Raw genomic sequence first — 19,111 nt, forward strand, 5'->3', positions numbered from 1 at the left:
AGCAGGAAGAGACGCGAGCACGAGCAGGAAGAGACGCGAGCACGAGCAGGAAGAGACGCGAGCACGAGCAGGAAGAGACGCGAGCACGAGCAGGAAGAGACGCGAGCACGAGCAGGAAGAGACGCGAGCACGAGCAGGAAGAGACGCGAGCACGAGCAGGAAGGGACGCGAGCACGAGCAGGAAGAGACGCGAGCACGAGCAGGAAGAGACGCGAGCACGAGCAGGAAGAGACGCGAGCACGAGCAGGAAGAGACGCGAGCACGAGCAGGAAGAGACGCGAGCACGAGCAGGAAGAGACGCGAGCACGAGCAGGAAGAGACGCGAGCACGAGCAGGAAGGGACGCGAGCACGAGCAGGAAGAGACGCGAGCACGAGCAGGAAGAGACGCGAGCACGAGCAGGAAGAGACGCGAGCACGAGCAGGAAGAGACGCGAGCACGAGCAGGAAGAGACGCGAGCACGAGCAGGAAGAGACGCGAGCACGAGCAGGAAGAGACGCGAGCACGAGCAGGAAGGGACGCGAGCACGAGCAGGAAGAGACGCGAGCACGAGCAGGAAGAGACGCGAGCACGAGCAGGAAGAGACGCGAGCACGAGCAGGAAGAGACGCGAGCACGAGCAGGAAGAGACGCGAGCACGAGCAGGAAGAGACGCGAGCACGAGGAGGAAGGGACGCGAGCACGAGCAGGAAGAGACGCGAGCACGAGCAGGAAGAGACGCGAGCACGAGGAGGAAGAGACACAAGCATGAGCAGGAAGGGACGCGAGCACGAGGAGGAAGAGACGCGAGCACGAGGAGGAAGGGACGCGAGCACGAGCAGGAAGAGACGCGAGCACGAGCAGGAAGAGACGCGAGCACGAGCAGGAAGAGACACAAGTACGAGGAGGAAGAGACACAAGCATGAGGAGCGTTTTCACCGTATGGACTCTGGACAGCGGATGATGCCTTCCACGATGTTCTCTCGTATTTGTTGCCTGTCGTTTTCGTGGATGTTGAAGGGAAACAGGGCTTCTCCGGCGGCAGGTTCTCGGTCCTGCCAGTACTGACTCACCATGTTCTTCAGGTAGATCGCCGCTACACAAAGACACAAGCACCGTTCATCTCCAAACACCAGCGCAAACGTCTGTGGCTGGTGTAGCATGGTCAGGGAGTATGCTAATATGCTAATATGCTAATGGCAGTGGAGTATGTTATTTTTGTATGACCGCAGTTAGTCACGTTCTATATCGCTACGCTGTGGCCATCACCATAGCAACGTGTAAACAAATGGAGCGGCTGGGGACTGAAACTGAGCTAACTGAGCTAACCGAGCGCTCGAACAGCAAACGCACACAACAATAAAAGCGACAAAAACGTGACCAAAAAGATTGATTTAAAGTTACAAAATGCAAGAAAGACCAAAAGTGAAGTAAACATTTTAAACAACAGTTCAAGTGACAAAAAACAATAAGCGCCTGAAAGCTACAAAATGTAGCTACAATGCTACGACACGACTAGCGACGCGTCCCGTTCATCACTTCAAACGCCGACTTGTGATGCGTTCCAGGGGGACTTTCCGAGCTCCGACTCGTAAACACTCTCACACGTCGGAATTCATACTCGGAAACACGGGCGACACTTCAGAACTCAGAGTTTACCCGAGTTAGACAATCCAACATGTCCGCCCCTGCGTCTGGATCAAGTTTAACGTCCGACGGGTCAAATAAAGATAGTTCTTGTACGGTTTTACCTTGAGTAGCTCTCTGCTGCCCCCTGTCGTCTGTGAACCTGCTCCTGCGCCGCCGTTTGAGCCTCTTTTAAATGCTATGTGATGCTAATGTGGCTAACGTCAACGAAAGCAACAATTCACTCCCAGACAAATGAGGCAAAACTGTTCCTGCGCACACTAGCTTTAGCCACGCCCCTCACACACACTAGCTTTAGCCACGCCCCTCACACACACTAGCTTTAGCCACGCCCCTCACACACACTAGCTTTAGCCACGCCCCTCACACACACTAGCTTTAGCCACGCCCCTCACACACACACACACTAGCTTTAGCCACGCCCCTCACACACACACACACTAGCTTTAGCCACGCCCCTCACACACACACTAGCTTTAGCCACGCCCCTCACACACACACACACTAGCTTTAGCCACGCCCCTCACACACACACACACTAGCTTTAGCCACGCCCCTCACACACACTAGCTTTAGCCACGCCCCTCACACACACACTAGCTTTAGCCACGCCCCTCACACACACACTAGCTTTAGCCACGCCCCTCACACACACTAGCTTTAGCCACGCCCCACACACACTAGCTTTAGCCACGCCCCACACACACTAGCTTTAGCCACGCCCCACACACACTAGCTTTAGCCACGCCCCTCACATGCAGAGAAGTCAAAGAAATGAGGCAAAACGGTTCCTGTTCACGCTAGCTTTAGCCACGCCCCTCACACACACTAGCTTTAGCCACGCCCCTCACACACACACTAGCTTTAGCCACGCCCCTCACACACACACACTAGCTTTAGCCACGCCCCTCACACACACACACACTAGCTTTAGCCACGCCCCTCACACACACACACACACACACACTAGCTTTAGCCACGCCCCTCACACACACACACACACACACACTAGCTTTAGCCACGCCCCTCACACACACACACACACACACTAGCTTTAGCCACGCCCCTCACACACACACTAGCTTTAGCCACACCCCTCACACACACACACACTAGCTTTAGCCACACCCCTCACACACACACACACTAGCTTTAGCCACGCCCCTCACACACACACACTAGCTTTAGCCACGCCCCTCACACACACACACTAGCTTTAGCCACACCCCTCACACACACACACAATAGCTTTAGCCACACCCCTCACACACACACACAATAGCTTTAGCCACACCCCTCACACACACACACACACACACACTAGCTTTAGCCACGCCCCTCACACACACACACTAGCTTTAGCCGTGAAAAACACATTTAGACAAAAGGAGCTCGACACTCAATGTTTCGTCCGTGATAAAACTGTGAAACTTGCTCCTCCCATAATAATAATGATAATGACAATGATAATGATAACGGGCGTGTCGTTCTCACCTGCCTGACGAACGGGGAACTCCACCTGCTCCGACACGATGATCTGCAGCAGCGTCGGAGCAAAGTTGATGATTTTATATGACTGAAAAACAAAGAGAAAGAAAAGGATTTAACTCGGGGCAAAAAGGAGATCGGACGAGCAACATTTGTGTTTGTCAAAAGGGGATTTTTTCAGAAGGGCCCTTTGCTCAGAGCTGTCCGGTCCCTGTCTGACAGGAGCAGGAGCTGTGGTCACTGCAGCAAGTCAGACCTGTTCCCAGTGAGGGACTCCTCAGGGCTGCACTTTGTCACCGGTTCTGTTCATAGTTTTTGTGGACGGAATTTCAAGGCTCAGACAGGGGTCAGAGGGTGCGGTCAAGGGTCGGAGGGTGCGGTCAGGGGTCAGAGGGTGCGGTCAGGGGTCAGAGGGTGCGGTCAGGGGTCAGAGGGTGCGGTCAGGGGTCAGAGGGTGCGGTCAGGGGTCGGAGGGTGCGGTCAGGGGTCGGAGGGTGTGGTCAGGGGTCGGAGGGTGTCCGGTTTGGGGACCACAGGATCTCATCTCTGCTGTTTGCAGACGATGTTGTCCTGATGGCTCCATCAAACCCGGACCTGCAGCTGCACTGGGACGAGAGGGAAGCGTCTGGGATGAGAATCAGCTCCAGATCAGAGGTCACGGTTCTCAACCGGAGAAAGGTGGCTTGTCCTCTCCAGGTGGGTGGGGGGTCCTTGTCCTCTCTAGGTGGGTGGGGGGTCCTTGTCCTCTCCAGGTGGGTGGGGGGTCCTTGTCCTCTCCAGGTGGGTGGGGGGTCCTTGTCCTCTCCAGGTGGGTGGGGGGTCCTTGTCCTCTCCAGGTGGGTGGGGGGGTCCTTGTCCTCTCCAGGTGGGTGGGGGGGTCCTTGTCCTCTCCAGGTGGGTGGGGGGGTCCTTGTCCTCTCTAGGTGGGTGGGGGGTCCTTGTCCTCTCCAGGTGGGTGGGGGGTCCTTGTTCTCTCCAGGTGGGTGGGGCGTCCTTGTCCTCTCCAGGTGGGTGGGGAGTCCTTGTCCTCTCCACGTGGGTGGGGAGTCCTTGTCCTCTCCAGGTGGGTGGGGGGTCCTTGTCCTCTCCAGGTGTGTGGGGGGTCCTTGTCCTCTTCAGGTGGGTGGGGGGGTCCTTGTCCTCTCCAGGTGGGTGGGGAGTCCTTGTCCTCTTCAGGTGGGTGGGGGGTCCTTGTCCTCTTCAGGTGGGTGGGGGGGTCCTTGCCCCAAGTGGAGGAGTTCAAGTATCTTGGGGTCTTGATGGAGCGTGAGATCGACAGTTGGACTGTTGTGGTGAAGAAGGAGCTGAGTCCAAAGACAAAGCTCTGGATCACTATGTTCTGACCTCACCTCTGGTCATGAGCTTTAATGACCCAAAGGACAAGATCGCGGATACAAGCGGTCCAAATGAGTTTCCTCCGCCGTGTGGCTGGGCGCTCCCTTAGAGATAGGGGGAGGAGCTCGGCCACACGGGGGGAGCTCGGAGTAGAGCCGCTGCTCCTCCTGTTTCGGGCATGTCCCACCGGGAAGAGGCCCTGTGGAAGACCCAGGACACGCTGGAGGGACTATGTCTCTCTCTGGCCTGGGAACGCCTCGGGAGGAGGAGGAGTTGGAGGAAGTGTCTGGGGAGGAGGAAGTCTGGGAGTCCCTGCTCAGACTGCTGCCCCCGCGACCCGGAGAAGAGGAAGAAGATGGACGGATCTGAAAGGTTTTGGGCGGTTCTGGGAGCAAAGCAGGTTCTAACAATCTTCATCCCACAACAAGAGGATCTAAAAGTAATGATACTTTATACTTTATACTTTTACTGGACCAATACTCACAGAAATGTTCAGCCGCAGTAGTTTTTACTTTGATCTGCAGAAATATGACACTTTTTCCAAACTTTGAGGAACTGATATTTCAAAAAACTTCTTTTCGCCTTCGTCGCCTGAACTTTTGTGATGATTAAGAATTCATATTTTAATCAGAAGAACTTTTTAAGATCAATTTGAAACTGAAACTAAATCTAATTTAAGATCAAACATCAAACTAACCAAGACTGAACCGGGACAGAACTGGGACAGAACCGGGACAGAACCGGGACAGAACTGGGACAGAACCGGGACAGAACTGGGACAGAGGTTTTCCAGCGGGACCAGCGCAGAACTCTGTCCTTTTGTTCCATCTCCCCGGGTCAGGACACTTCCCACGGCCCCGGGGAGACGAGCCTCCACCCCCGGCAGCAGCCCTCTCCTTGCGCCTGGCCCGCTGTGGGTCTCTGGGTCCCCGCTGGAGCCTCCGCGTCCCTCCGCGTCCCTCCGCGTCCCCACCGGAGCCTCCGCGTCCCTCCGCGTCCCTCCGCGTCCCTCCGCGTCCCCACCGGAGCCTCCGCGTCCCTCCGCGTCCCTCCGCGTCCCTCCGCGTCCCCACCGGAGCCTCCGCGTCCCTCCGCGTCCCTCCGCGTCCCCAACGGAGCCTCCGCGTCCCTCCGCGTCCCCACCGGAGCCTCCGCCGGAGCCTCCGCGTCCCTCCGCGTCCCCGCCGGAGCCTCGTACCCACCTGGTTGAGCTCATTCTCGGCCGCCAGGCGCAGGTTCGGGTCGATGGTTCCCTTCAGCGCCTGCACGATCCGGTTCGGGTCCATTGGGCCTCGGTGGAGCGGGACCTGCGCGTTCTTTTGCCGCGGCCTGACGTTGTTCCGGAGCAGCGGCGCGTCGCGGATGCGGCTCCGGTGACATGACGCACGCGCAGACTAGTTTCCGGTGTTTGGCTTCACAATAAAAGCGCGAGCGCAGTTTGCAGACGGAGGCGGATGTTTCTGTCCAGAGGAAGTGCGTCTGCAGATCATGTGACTTGACTCACTGCCGCAGAGCAGGAGAAAGTGGCGTAAAACCAAAGTAAATACGTTTACGGCGTTCCTCCTCCACGCGAGCGCCGCCTCGTGGACGGGACTCACACAAGTGTCTACATCTGCCATGTTGGTCGGCACTAGATCATACAGTCCTAACTCACGGAAGTCAGAATTCCACTAGTTTTTTATTGACAAAGTTCTTTATTACAAAACATTTATAACAGACAAAAAACAGTTTGGGTCGAACACAGGATCTCAAGCGTCCCACGCTGTGTTTTAAAGACACCCTCGAGGGCCCCGGACCCCCAGTTGAGAACCACTGACTGGTGTGTGTTTTTGACAATCAGGCTTTTATTTGCATTCAGAGCACCAAAACACACATTTAAGAATCCATTAAACTCGGAGTGTCCAAACTGTGAACGCAGCGCGACCAGGGGCCGACCAGGGGCCGATCAGGGGCCGATCAGTGACCGATCAGGGGCCGATCAGGGGCCGATCAGTGACCGATCAGGGGCCGATCAGGGGCCGATCAGTGACCGATCAGTGTAAAATACATCATGTACGACTCCAATATGAGCCGAAATCTGCCATCTTTCTGGCGTGTTTACATGCTACTAGTAGCGTGGCTAGTAGCCAAGGCTAAATACATTATGCACGTAAACACGGCAGAAAGATGTCAGATATGGACTGATATTGGACTCATCCTAGACACAAGATGGGTCAGTCTTGCAGTGCAATCGAACGCACCAATCGTCAGGAAACAGACGGAGTTTTGCCTCGGCTACTATGCTACAAGTAGCCTAGCGTCCAGTGCAGCGTTTTAAGGCTTCGCTCCGTGTTTTTTGGGATAAACTCTGACCCATCTTGGTCCAGGATGAGTCCAGTATCAGCCCAATCACCCCGTTTCTGCCACGTTTACGAGCTCGTCTTTCTTCCCGTCCTCAATAACGGAGCCACGTGACATCACTGCATTTCCTCTATCTATACATTTCCTCTATAGATCTATACATTTCCTCTATAGATCTATACATTTCCTCTATAACAATGGTTCAAGTACAATGTAAAAAGGAGGAGAGACCAAGCACAGCCCTGTCTCGTCCCTCTTTTCAAATGCTCAACCTGCTTCTCTTTTTGACAACACTTTTCAAAGGTTAAACACAAATGAAAGACCAAACTCGATTGCTCATGTTTTATTTTAGGCACATTTTGGACTTCAACATCGGGCCAGCTGCTGTTTGGGCCGCAGTCTGGGCCACAGTCTGCAGTCTGGGCCGCAGTCTGGGCCACAGTCACATGTCCCACACCGTTAGTTTCAGGCTTTTTTTCCACATTCAGTCGGATCGAGGCACAATTCAGTCCAACGTTTTCACTTGAAACAAGATGAAAGTTTAAACCACAAGAATCTAAAGTGCAATAATTCCACTTGTGACAAACAAATACTAAAACGTCGCAAAAGTAAATCAACATTTTATAGTGAGAAAGGAAAAGAGCCACTCAACGTTCAACTTAAGGTTCCATTTATAATACGAGCAAAACAAACAATGAAAATGTTTCTGGACAAAAGAAAAAAGGCACTAAACGGTCATTCTCGTTTTTGTTGTTTTACAGTTTTTGGGAAATCTTTTTTGATTTATTGCTGTCAAAGATCCAGGAAAATACATGCTATGTTTTTGTGAAATACTTAATACTGAAGAAGTGCTGGAAATATGACAAAAAACAAACGCCAGAATCAATGAACATTTTACAGCAAAAGAAACCAAAAAGAACATTAAACCTTCTGCTTCAGTTTGAGGTCCAGTAATAATGAAGTTATTGTCCAAATGTTTAGTTGAGACGGAGGAGCAAAAGTGCCTTGAAAAATGCCCCGCCCCCTGTCCACGCCCCCCAGCCCCGCCCCCGGCTCAGTCCTGGTACAGCAGGAAGCCGGAGAAGGTGCTGTACTTCCAGGTGCTCCCGTAGATGGCGCCGCGGTGCAGGCGGAGCCACACCCGGTCGCCCTGGTACAGCGGCAGGAGGGCGTGGTTGCTGGCGGTCTCGTGGTCGGGCGCGCTGTCGTTGGCGTACGCCGACACCATGACCTCGTCGTTGCGCATCAGGTTGACGTAGAGCGGCACGTTGACGGCCAGCTTGAGGATGCTGAAGAGGAAGACGTAGGTGCCGGGGGCGGGGCAGGTGAAGCGGCCCGTGTGCGGCTCGTACGCCTCGCTCAGGTTACCGTGCAGCTGCTCGAACACGATGGGCTGGTCCAGGTTTCCCGGTGCAAAGTTGACGGTGCGCGAGGCGCTGAAGGCCACGCGCAGAGGCCGGGGCGGCGGGTACAGCGGCAGGGGCAGGACGGGCGCCGCGTGGGGGCCGGCGGCGGGCGGCAGGTGCGGCAGGGCAGCAGAGGCGGGGACAGGGTGAGGCAGGAGCGACGGGTCCACCGAGCCAGAGCTGCGGAGGGAGAGTCACATGTGTTCAAACTGGGTCAATCCAAACAACCCTTTGACCTTTGGGCATTTCAATACTTTGAGGCCAAATGTGGACCAGTTCTGACCATGTGACCAGCTCGTCTGAGTAAGCCCCGCCCACCAGGCGGAGCCTCCTGATAATAGTCCTGCTTTTCTTAACACCATTTTAAGTTTCCCTCAAACTACTCTTCTTTGTTACCCCAAACGTCCTATAAAAGGCCATATCAATCCTATTGTTAGCTGCGGTCAGAACAATAGTTAGACGAGCAGGATAAAGATCTGAGACGTGGGACTGACCTGTGCAGAGCGGACACGCCCAGCAGTGAGACCCCCTGACCAGAGTCCAGGACCAAGTCCGAGCGCTCGGGACTCAGAGACGAGTCGTCCCAGGAGACTGTGGACACAAACGTGAGACGCTTCTGAGACCTGGTCTGCTCTACAGTCACATGGAAAGTACAAGTACTGTCCATGTGAAAGTACTAAAGAGTACAAGTACTGTCCATGTTAAAGTACTAAAGAGTACAAGTACTGTCCATGTTAAAGTACTAAAGAGTACAAGTACTGTCCATGTGAAAGTACTAAAGAGTACAAGTACTGTCCATGTGAAAGTACTAAAGAGTACAAGTACTGTCCATGTTAAAGTACTAAAGAGTACAAGTACTGTCCATGTTAAAGTACTAAAGAGTACAAGTACTGTCCATGTTAAAGTACTAAAGAGTACAAGTACTGTCCATGTGAAAGTACAAGTCACTATTTACTACAGAAAATAGTGACGAGACGGCGTTATTCTGCCTCATTAGAACTATGTGCACTTGACCGTGTACTTGACCGTGTACTTGTGTCTACTGTGTACTTGACCGTGTACTTGACCGTGTACTTGTGTCTACTGTGTACTTGACCGTGTACTTGAATGTGTTTTATATATTAAAGGTTTCTCATTGGCTGACAGAGTTTGGGGGTGTGGTTTTACCCTCGTGGGCTCCTCTGAAGTTTCGCTCATATTCCTCCTCCTGAAACGACAGAATCATTCAAACTGACCAAAGCTTCAGTCCCGCCTTGTCCCGCCTTGTCCCGCCTTGTCCCGCCTTGTCCCGCCTTGTCCCGTCTAGTCCCGTCAGCGTGGGGGGGCGAGCGTAGAGGAGGAGCGTAGGGGGTAGGGGAGCGTGGGGGGCGAGCGTGGGGGGGCGAGCGTGGGGGGGGGCTGAGCGTGGGGGGGCGAGCGTGGGGGGGCGAGCGTGGGGGGGCGAGCGTGGGGGCGAGCGTGGGGGGGCGAGAGTGGGGGGGGCGAGCGTGGGGGGGCGAGCGTGGGGGGGAGCGTGGGGGGGCGAGCGTGGGGGGGAGCGTGGGGGGGCGAGCGTGGGGGGGCGAGCGTGGGGGGGCTGAGCGTGGGGGGGCTGAGCGTGGGGGGGGGCGAGCGTGGGGGGGGCGAGCGTGGGGGCGAGAGTGGGGGGGCGAGCGTGGGGGGGCGAGCGTGGGGGGGGGGCGAGCGTGGGGGGGGGCGAGCGTGGGGGGGGCTGAGCGTGGGGGGGGCTGAGCGTGGGGGGGCTGAGCGTGGGGGGGCGAGCGTGGGGGGGGCGAGCGTGGGGGGGAGCGTGGGGGGGCGAGCGTGGGGGGGGCGAGCGTGGGGGGGGCGAGCGTGGGGGGGCGAGCGTGGGGGGGCGAGCGTGGGGGGGGCGAGCGTGGGGGGCGAGCGTGGGGGGGCGAGCGTGGGGGGGCGAGCGTGGGGGGGGCGAGCGTGGGGGGGCGAGTTTTCAAATCAGCGAAAAATCCTCTTATTCCTTTAAATACTTCAAACAGGTGAAAACTTCAAAAGGACCAAAGTTTTTGTGTTGAGCAATTTTGACTAAACACATTTGTGCCGAGTTTAAATGAACCTTAAAGTTACTGTTCCTGAACCACACGGCACATGGTTCAGGGGCGAGACCTGAACCACACGGCACATGGTTCCGGGGTGGACTGACTCACTGTGACGTAGAAGGGTCCCGGGCCCTGGGCGGGTCTTCCTCCTGATTGGCCGGGAGACAGGAAGCTGTAATCTGCATAAAGTGGAGAACAAACACAGTCACCAAACTCCCCATGAACCCGAGGCGTTCTCACGAGGCGAGCACAGAACCGGTCACTGTGTCGTGTCGTGGCGTTCTCTGTGACGTGTAGTACCCAGTTCATCCTCCGGGGGCGCGAACTCCGGCGGCGTCTGAGTGCCGACGCTGCTCACCCCGGGCGCCGCTGCAGGGGGCGGGGCTCGGCTCGCCTTAACCACCTGCGGCACAAACACGCTTTAGCCACGCCCCTCGCACACACACACTCGCCAAACGTCTGAGTGGGCGTCGTAGCAGGGGCGGCGGGTTTGCACTCGCCGTGTGAACGCGGTGGAAGTGAGCGGACGGCAGCGCTCGCCGGGAGGGCGGAGTCCTGAAGGTCTGAACGGGCGAGCGAGACTGAGCGGGTTTGACCGAGAGCAGCACCGGACTCTGAGGAGCAGAAGAAGAAGAAGACTACACGTTAGACACAAGAAGAAGAAGACTACACGCTAGACACATGAAGAAGACTACACGTTAGACAAAAGAAGAAGAAGAAGACTACATGTTAGACACAAGAAGAACAAGACTACACGTTAGACAAAAGAAGAAGAAGAAGACTACATGTTAGACACATGAAGAACAAGACTACACGTTAGACAAAAGAAGAAGAAGAAGACTACACGTTAGACACATGAAGAAGAAGACTACACGTTAGACACAAGAAGAAGAAGAAAAAGAATAAGGACTACACGTTAGAAAGAAGAAGAAGAAGAAGACTACATGTTAGACACAAGAAGAAGAAGAAGACTACATGTTAGACACAAGAAGAAGAAGAAGACTACACGTTAGACACAAGAAGAAGACTACACGTTAGACACAAGAAGAAGAAGAAGACTACACGTTAGACACAAGAAGAAGAAGAAGACTACACGTTAGACACATAAAAGAAGACTACATGTTAGACACAAGAAGAAGAAGACTACACGTTAGACACAAGAAGAAGAAGACTACATGTTAGACACATGAAGAAGAAGAAGAAGACTACACGTTAGACACAAGAAGAAGAAGACTACATGTTAGACACATGAAGAAGAAGAAGACTACACGTTAGACACAAGAAGAAGACTACACGTTAGACACATGAAGAAGAAGACTACATGTTAGACACAAGAAGAAGAAGAAGACTACATGTTAGACACAAGAAGAAGAAGAAGACTACACGTTAGACACAAGAAGAAGAAGAAGAAGACTACACGTTAGACACAAGAAGAAGAAGACTACACGTTAGACAAAAGAAGACGAAGAAGACTACACGTTAGACAAAAGAAGACGAAGAAGACTACATGTTAGACACAAGAAGAAGAAGAAGTCTACACATTAGACACATGAAAAAGAAGACTACATGTTAGACACATGAAGAAGAAGAAGACTACATGTTAGACACATGAAGAAGAAGAAGAAGAAGAAGAAGAAGAAGAAGAAGAAGACTACACGTTAGACACATAAAAGAAGACTACACGTTAGACACAAGAAGAAGAAGAAGTCTACACATTAGACACATGAAAAAGAAGACTACATGTTCGACACAAGAAGAAGAAGAAGACTACATGTTAGACACAAGAAGAAGAAGACTACATGTTAGACACAAGAAGAAGAAGACTACATGTTAGACACAAGAAGAAGAAGACTACATGTTAGACACATGAAGAAGAAGAAGACTACATGTTAGACACAAGAAGAAGAATACTACACGTTAGACACATGAAGAAGAAGAAGACTACACGCTAGACACATGAAGACTACATGTTAGACACAAGAAGAAGAAGACTACACGTTAGACACATGAAGAAGAAGACTACACGTTAGACAAAAGAAGAAGAAGAAGACTACACGTTAGACACAAGAAGAAGAAGAAGAAGAAGAAGACTACACGTTAGACACAAGAAGAAGAAGAAGACTACACGTTAGACACAAGAAGAAGAAGAAGAAGAAGACTACACGTTAGACACATGAAGAAGACTACATTTTAGACACAAGAAGAAGAAGACTACACGTTAGACACAAGAAGAAGAAGACTACACGTTAGACACAAGAAGAAGAAGAAGACTACACGTTAGACACAAGAAGAAGAAGAAGACTACACGTTAGACACAAGAAGAAGAAGACTACACGTTAGACACAAGAAGAAGACTACATGTTAGACACAAGAAGAAGAAGACTACACGTTAGACACAAGAAGAAGAAGAAGAAGACTACACGTTAGACACATGAAGACTACATGTTAGACACAAGAAGAAGAAGACTACACGTTAGACACAAGAAGAAGAAGAAGAAGACTACACGTTAGACACATGAAGAAGAAGACTACACGTTAGACACAAGAAGAAGAAGAAAAAGAATAAGGACTACACGTTAGAAAGAAGAAGAAGAAGAAGACTACACGTTAGACACAAGAAGAAGAAGACTACACGTTAGACACAAGAAGAAGACTACATGTTAGACACAAGAAGAAGAAGACTACACGTTAGACACAAGAAGAAGAAGAAGACTACACGTTAGACACATGAAGAAGAAGACTACACGTTAGACACAAGAAGAAGAAGAAGACTACACGTTAGACACAAGAAGAAGAAGACTACACGTTAGACACAAGAAGAAGACTACATGTTAGACACAAGAAGAAGAAGACTACACGTTAGACACAAGAAGAAGAAGAAGACTACACGTTAGACACATGAAGAAGAAGACTACATGTTAGACACAAGAAGAAGACTACACGTTAGACACAAGAAGAAGAAGACTACATGTTAGACACAAGAAGAAGACTACATGTTAGACACATGAAGAAGAAGAAGACTACATGTTCGACACAAGAAGAAGAAGAAGACTACATGTTAGACACAAGAAGAAGAAGACTACATGTTAGACACATGAAGAAGAAGAAGAAGACTACATGTTAGACACAAGAAGAAGAAGACTACATGTTAGACACATGAAGAAGAAGAAGAAGACTACACGTTAGACACATGAAGAAGAAGAAGACTACACGTTAGACACAAGAAGAAGAAGACTACACGCTAGACACATGAAGAAGACTACACGTAAGACAAAAGAAGAAGAAGAAGACTACATGTTAGACACAAGAAGAAGAAGACTAACATGTAGTCTTCTTCTTCTTGTGTCTAACGTGTAGACACATAAAAGAAGACTACACGTTAGACAAAAGAAGACGAAGAAGACTACACGTTAGACACAAGAAGAAGAAGAAAAAGAATAAGGACTACACGTTAGAAAGAAGAAGAAGAAGAAGAAGACTACACGTTAGACACAAGAAGAAGAAGAAGACTACACGTTAGACACATGAAGAAGAAGACTACATGTTAGACACAAGAAGAAGACTACACGTTAGACACAAGAAGAAGACTACACGTTAGACACAAGAAGAAGACTACACGTTAGACACAAGAAGAAGAAGACTACATGTTAGACACAAGAAGAAGACTACATGTTAGACACATGAAGAAGAAGAAGACTACATGTTCGACACAAGAAGAAGAAGAAGACTACATGTTAGACACAAGAAGAAGAAGACTACATGTTAGACACATGAAGAAGAAGAAGAAGACTACATGTTAGACACAAGAAGAAGAAGACTACATGTTAGACACATGAAGAAGAAGAAGAAGACTACACGTTAGACACATGAAGAAGAAGAAGACTACACGTTAGACACAAGAAGAAGAAGACTACACGCTAGACACATGAAGAAGACTACACGTAAGACAAAAGAAGAAGAAGAAGACTACATGTTAGACACAAGAAGAAGAAGACTACACGTTAGACACAAGAAGAAGAAGACTACATGTTAGACACATGAAAGAAGACTACACGTTAGACAAAAGAAGACGAAGAAGACTACATTTTAGACACAAGAAGAAGAAGACTACACGTTAGACACAAGAAGAAGAAGAAGAAGAAGACTACACGTTAGACACAAGAAGAAGAAGAAGACTACACGTTAGACACAAGAAGAAGAAGACTACACGTTAGACACAAGAAGAAGAAGACTACACGTTAGACACAAGAAGAAGAAGAAGAAGACTACACGTTAGACACAAGAAGAAGACTACATGTTAGACACAAGAAGAAGAAGACTACACGTTAGACAAAAGAAGAAGAAGACTACATGTTAGACACAAGAAGAAGAAGACTACACGTTAGACAAAAGAAGAAGAAGAAGAAGAAGACTACACGTTAGACACATGAAGACTACATGTTAGACACAAGAAGAAGACTACACGTTAGACACATGAAGAAGAAGAAGACTACACGTTAGACACATGAAGAAGAAGACTACACGTTAGACACAAGAAGAAGAAGAAAAAGAATAAGGACTACACGTTAGAAAGAAGAAGAAGAAGAAGACTACATGTTAGACACAAGAAGAAGACTACACGTTAGACACAAGAAGAAGAAGAAAAAGAATAAGGACTACACGTTAGAAAGAAGAAGAAGAAGAAGACTACACGTTAGACACATGAAGAAGAAGACTACACGTTAGACACAAGAAGAAGACTACACGTTAGACACATGAAGAAGAAGACTACATGTTAGACACAAGAAGAAGAAGAAGACTACACGTTAGACACAAGAAGACTACATGTTAGACACAAGAAGAAGACTACACGTTAGACACATGAAGAAGAAGACTACATGTTAGACACAAGAAGAAGAAGAAGACTACACGTTAGACACAAGAAGAAGACTACACGTTAGACACATGAAGAAGAAGACTACATGTTAGACACAAGAAGAAGAAGACTACACGTTAGACACATAAAAGAAGACTACACGTTAGACAAAAGAAGACGAAGAAGACTACATGTTAGACACAAGAAGAAGAAGAAGTCTACACATTAGACACATGAAAAAGAAGACTACACGTTAGACACATGAAGAAGAAGAAGACTACACGTTAGACACAAGAAGAAGAAGACTACACGTTAGACACAAGAAGAAGAAGACTACACGCTAGACACATGAAGAAGACTACACGTTAAGACAAAAGAAGAAGAAGACTACATGTTAGACACAAGAAGAAGAAGACTACACGTTAGACACATGAAGAAGAAGACTACACGTTAGACAAAAGAAGAAGAAGACTACATGTTAGACACAAGAAGAAGAAGAAGACTACACGTTAGACACAAGAAGAAGAAGAAGAAGAAGACGACTACATGTTAGACACAAGAAGAAGAAGACGACTACACGTTAGACACAAGAAGAAGAAGAAGAAGAAGAAGACTACACGTTAGACACAAGAAGAAGAAGAAGAAGAAGAAGAAGAAGACTACACGTTAGACACAAGAAGAAGAAGAAGAAGACTACACGTTAGACACAAGAAGAAGAAGAAGACTACACGTTAGACACAAGAAGAAGACTACATGTTAGACACAAGAAGAAGAAGACTACACGTTAGACAAAAGAAGAAGAAGAAGAAGACTACACGTTAGACACATGAAGAAGAAGACTACACGTTAGACACAAGAAGAAGAAGAAAAAGAATAAGGACTACACGTTAGAAAGAAGAAGAAGAAGAAGACTACATGTTAGACACAAGAAGAAGAAGAAGACTAGACGTTAGACACAAGAAGAAGACTACATGTTAGACACAAGAAGAAGACTACACGTTAGACACATGAAGAAGAAGACTACACGTTAGACACAAGAAGAAGAAGAAGACTACATGTTAGACACAAGAAGAAGACTACACGTTAGACACATGAAGAAGAAGACTACACGTTAGACACAAGAAGAAGACTACATGTTAGACACATGAAGAAGAAGAAGACTACATGTTAGACACATGAAGAAGAAGAAGAAGAAGAAGAAGACTACACGTTAGACACAAGAATAAGAAGAAGACTACATGTTAGACACATGAAGAAGACTACACGTTAGACACAAGAAGAAGAATACTACATGTTAGACACAAGAAGAAGAAGAAGACTACACGCTAGACACATGAAGACTACATGTTAGACACAAGAAGAAGAAGACTACACGTTAGACACAAGAAGAAGAAGAAGAAGGCTACACGTTAGACACATGAAGAAGAAGACTACACGTTAGACACATAAAAGAAGACTACATGTTAGACACAAGAAGAAGAAGAAGAAGACTACACGTTAGACAGATAAAAGACTACATTTTAGACACAAGAAGAAGAAGAAGAAGAAGACAACTACATGTTAGACACAAGAAGAAGAAGAAGAAGAAGAAGACTACACGTTAGACACAAGAAGAAGAAGAAGAAGAAGAAGAAGAAGAAGACTACATGTTAGACACAAGAAGAAGAATACTACATGTTAGACACAAGAAGAAGAAGAAGAAGACTACACGTTAGACACATGAAGAAGAAGAAGACTACACGCTAGACACATGAAGAAGACTACATGTTAGACACAAGAAGAAGAAGACTACACGTTAGACAAAAGAAGAAGAAGAAGACTACACGTTAGACACAAGAAGAAGAAGAAGACTACACGCTAGACACATGAAGACTACATGTTAGACACAAGAAGAAGAAGACTACACGTTAGACACATGAAGAAGAAGACTACACGTTAGACAAAAGAAGAAGAAGAAGACTACATGTTAGACACATGAAGAAGAAGACTACACGTTAGACACATAAAAGAAGACTACACGTTAGACACAAGAAGAAGAAGAAGAAGAAGACTACACGTTAGACACATAAAAGAAGACTACATGTTAGACACAAGAAGAAGAAGAAGACTACACGTTAGACACAAGAAGAAGAAGACTACACGTTAGACACATAAAAGACTACATTTTAGACACAAGAAGAAGAAGAAGAAGAAGAAGACGACTACATGTTAGACACAAGAAGAAGAAGAAGACTACACGTTAGACACAAGAAGAAGAAGACTACACGTTAGACACAAGAAGACGAAGAAGACTACATGTTAGACACAAGAAGAAGAAGACTACATGTTCGACACAAGAAGAAGAAGAAGACTACATGTTAGACACAAGAAGAAGAAGACTACATGTTAGACACATGAAGAAGAAGAAGAAGAAGACTACATGTTAGACACAAGAAGAAGAAGACTACATGTTAGACACATGAAGAAGAAGAAGAAGACTACACGTTAGACACATGAAGAAGAAGAAGACTACACGTTAGACACAAGAAGAAGAAGACTACACGCTAGACACATGAAGAAGACTACACGTTAGACAAAAGAAGAAGAAGACTACACGTTAGACAAAAGAAGAAGAAGAAGACTACATGTTAGACACAAGAAGAAGAAGAAGACTACACGTTAGACACAAGAAGAAGAAGAAGACTACACGTTAGACACAAGAAGAAGAAGAAGAAGAAGACTACACGTTAGACACAAGAAGAAGAAGAAGACTACACTTTAGACACAAGAAGAAGAAGAAGAAGACTACACGTTAGACACATGAAGAAGAAGACTACACGTTAGACACAAGAAGAAGAAGAAGACTACACGTTAGACACAAGAAGAAGAAGAAGACTACACGTTAGACACAAGAAGAAGACTACACGTTAGACACATGAAGAAGAAGACTACACGTTAGACACAAGAAGAAGACTACACGTTAGACACAAGAAGAAGAAGAAGACTACACGTTAGACACAAGAAGAAGAAGAAGACTACACGTTAGACACATAAAAGAAGACTACACGTTAGACAAAAGAAGACGAAGAAGACTACACGTTAGACACATAAAAGAAGACTACACGTTAGACAAAAGAAGACGAAGAAGACTACACGTTAGACACATAAAAGAAGACTACACGTTAGACAAAAGAAGACGAAGAAGACTACACGTTAGACACATAAAAGAAGACTACATGTTAGACACAAGAAGAAGAAGACTACACGTTAGACACAAGAAGAAGAAGACTACATGTTAGACACATGAAGAAGAAGAAGAAGACTACACGTTAGACACAAGAAGAAGAAGACTACATGTTAGACACATGAAGAAGAAGAAGACTACATGTTAGACACAAGAAGAAGAATACTACATGTTAGACACAAGAAGAAGAAGAAGAAGAAGACTACACGTTAGACACATGAAGAAGAAGAAGACTACACGCTAGACACATGAAGACTACATGTTAGACACAAGAAGAAGAAGACTACACGTTAGACACATGAAGAAGACTACATGTTAGACACAAGAAGAAGAAGAAGACTACACGTTAGACACATAAAAGAAGACTACATGTTAGACACAAGAAGAAGAAGAAGACTACAAGTTAGACACATGAAGAAGACTACATGTTAGACACAAGAAGAAGAAGAAGACTACACGTTAGACAAAAGAAGAAGAAGAAGACTACACGTTAGACACAAGAAGAAGAAGAAGACTACACGCTAGACACATGAAGAAGAAGACTACACGTTAGACACATGAAGAAGAAGAAGACTACACGTTAGACACATGAAGAAGAAGACTACACGTTAGACACATGAAGAAGAAGAAGACTACACGTTAGACACATAAAAGACTACATTTTAGACACAAGAAGAAGAAGAAGAAGAAGACGACTACATGTTAGACAAAAGAAGAAGAAGAAGACTACACGTTAGACACATGAAGAAGAAGACTACACGTTAGACACATGAAGAAGAAGAAGAC

At 47.8% G+C, this 19,111-nt stretch overlaps 2 protein-coding genes across 3 annotated transcripts in view; both read right to left on the bottom strand.

The window, feature by feature from the left end:
• The window catches only part of ipo8 (importin 8), a 28,751-nt gene extending 22,943 nt beyond the window's left edge, over positions 1-5,808 (bottom strand). For both annotated transcript variants that reach the window (XM_072453347.1, XM_072453346.1), the window contains exons 1-3: positions 5,650-5,808; positions 3,119-3,200; positions 917-1,073 (exon numbers count right to left, since the gene is read on the bottom strand). In XM_072453347.1, coding sequence (XP_072309448.1) covers positions 917-1,073; positions 3,119-3,200; positions 5,650-5,733 — 323 coding nt within the window. In that variant the 5' untranslated portion in view covers positions 5,734-5,808. The remainder of the gene's footprint in view (positions 1-916; positions 1,074-3,118; positions 3,201-5,649) is intronic.
• A 2,026-nt stretch (positions 5,809-7,834) lies between these two features.
• The window catches only part of caprin2 (caprin family member 2), a 43,985-nt gene continuing 32,708 nt past the window's right edge, over positions 7,835-19,111 (bottom strand). The window contains exons 14-17 of the mRNA XM_072453552.1: positions 10,705-10,861; positions 9,446-10,177; positions 8,688-8,784; positions 7,835-8,373 (exon numbers count right to left, since the gene is read on the bottom strand). Coding sequence (XP_072309653.1) covers positions 7,842-8,373; positions 8,688-8,784; positions 9,446-10,177; positions 10,705-10,861 — 1,518 coding nt within the window. The 3' untranslated portion in view covers positions 7,835-7,841. The remainder of the gene's footprint in view (positions 8,374-8,687; positions 8,785-9,445; positions 10,178-10,704; positions 10,862-19,111) is intronic.

The sequence above is a fragment of the Eucyclogobius newberryi genome, unplaced genomic scaffold, assembly GCF_026437365.1.
Source record: "Eucyclogobius newberryi isolate DKJ021-1_F unplaced genomic scaffold, fEucNew1.0.hap1 SCAF_2, whole genome shotgun sequence".
Lineage (NCBI taxonomy): Eukaryota > Metazoa > Chordata > Actinopteri > Gobiiformes > Gobiidae > Eucyclogobius > Eucyclogobius newberryi.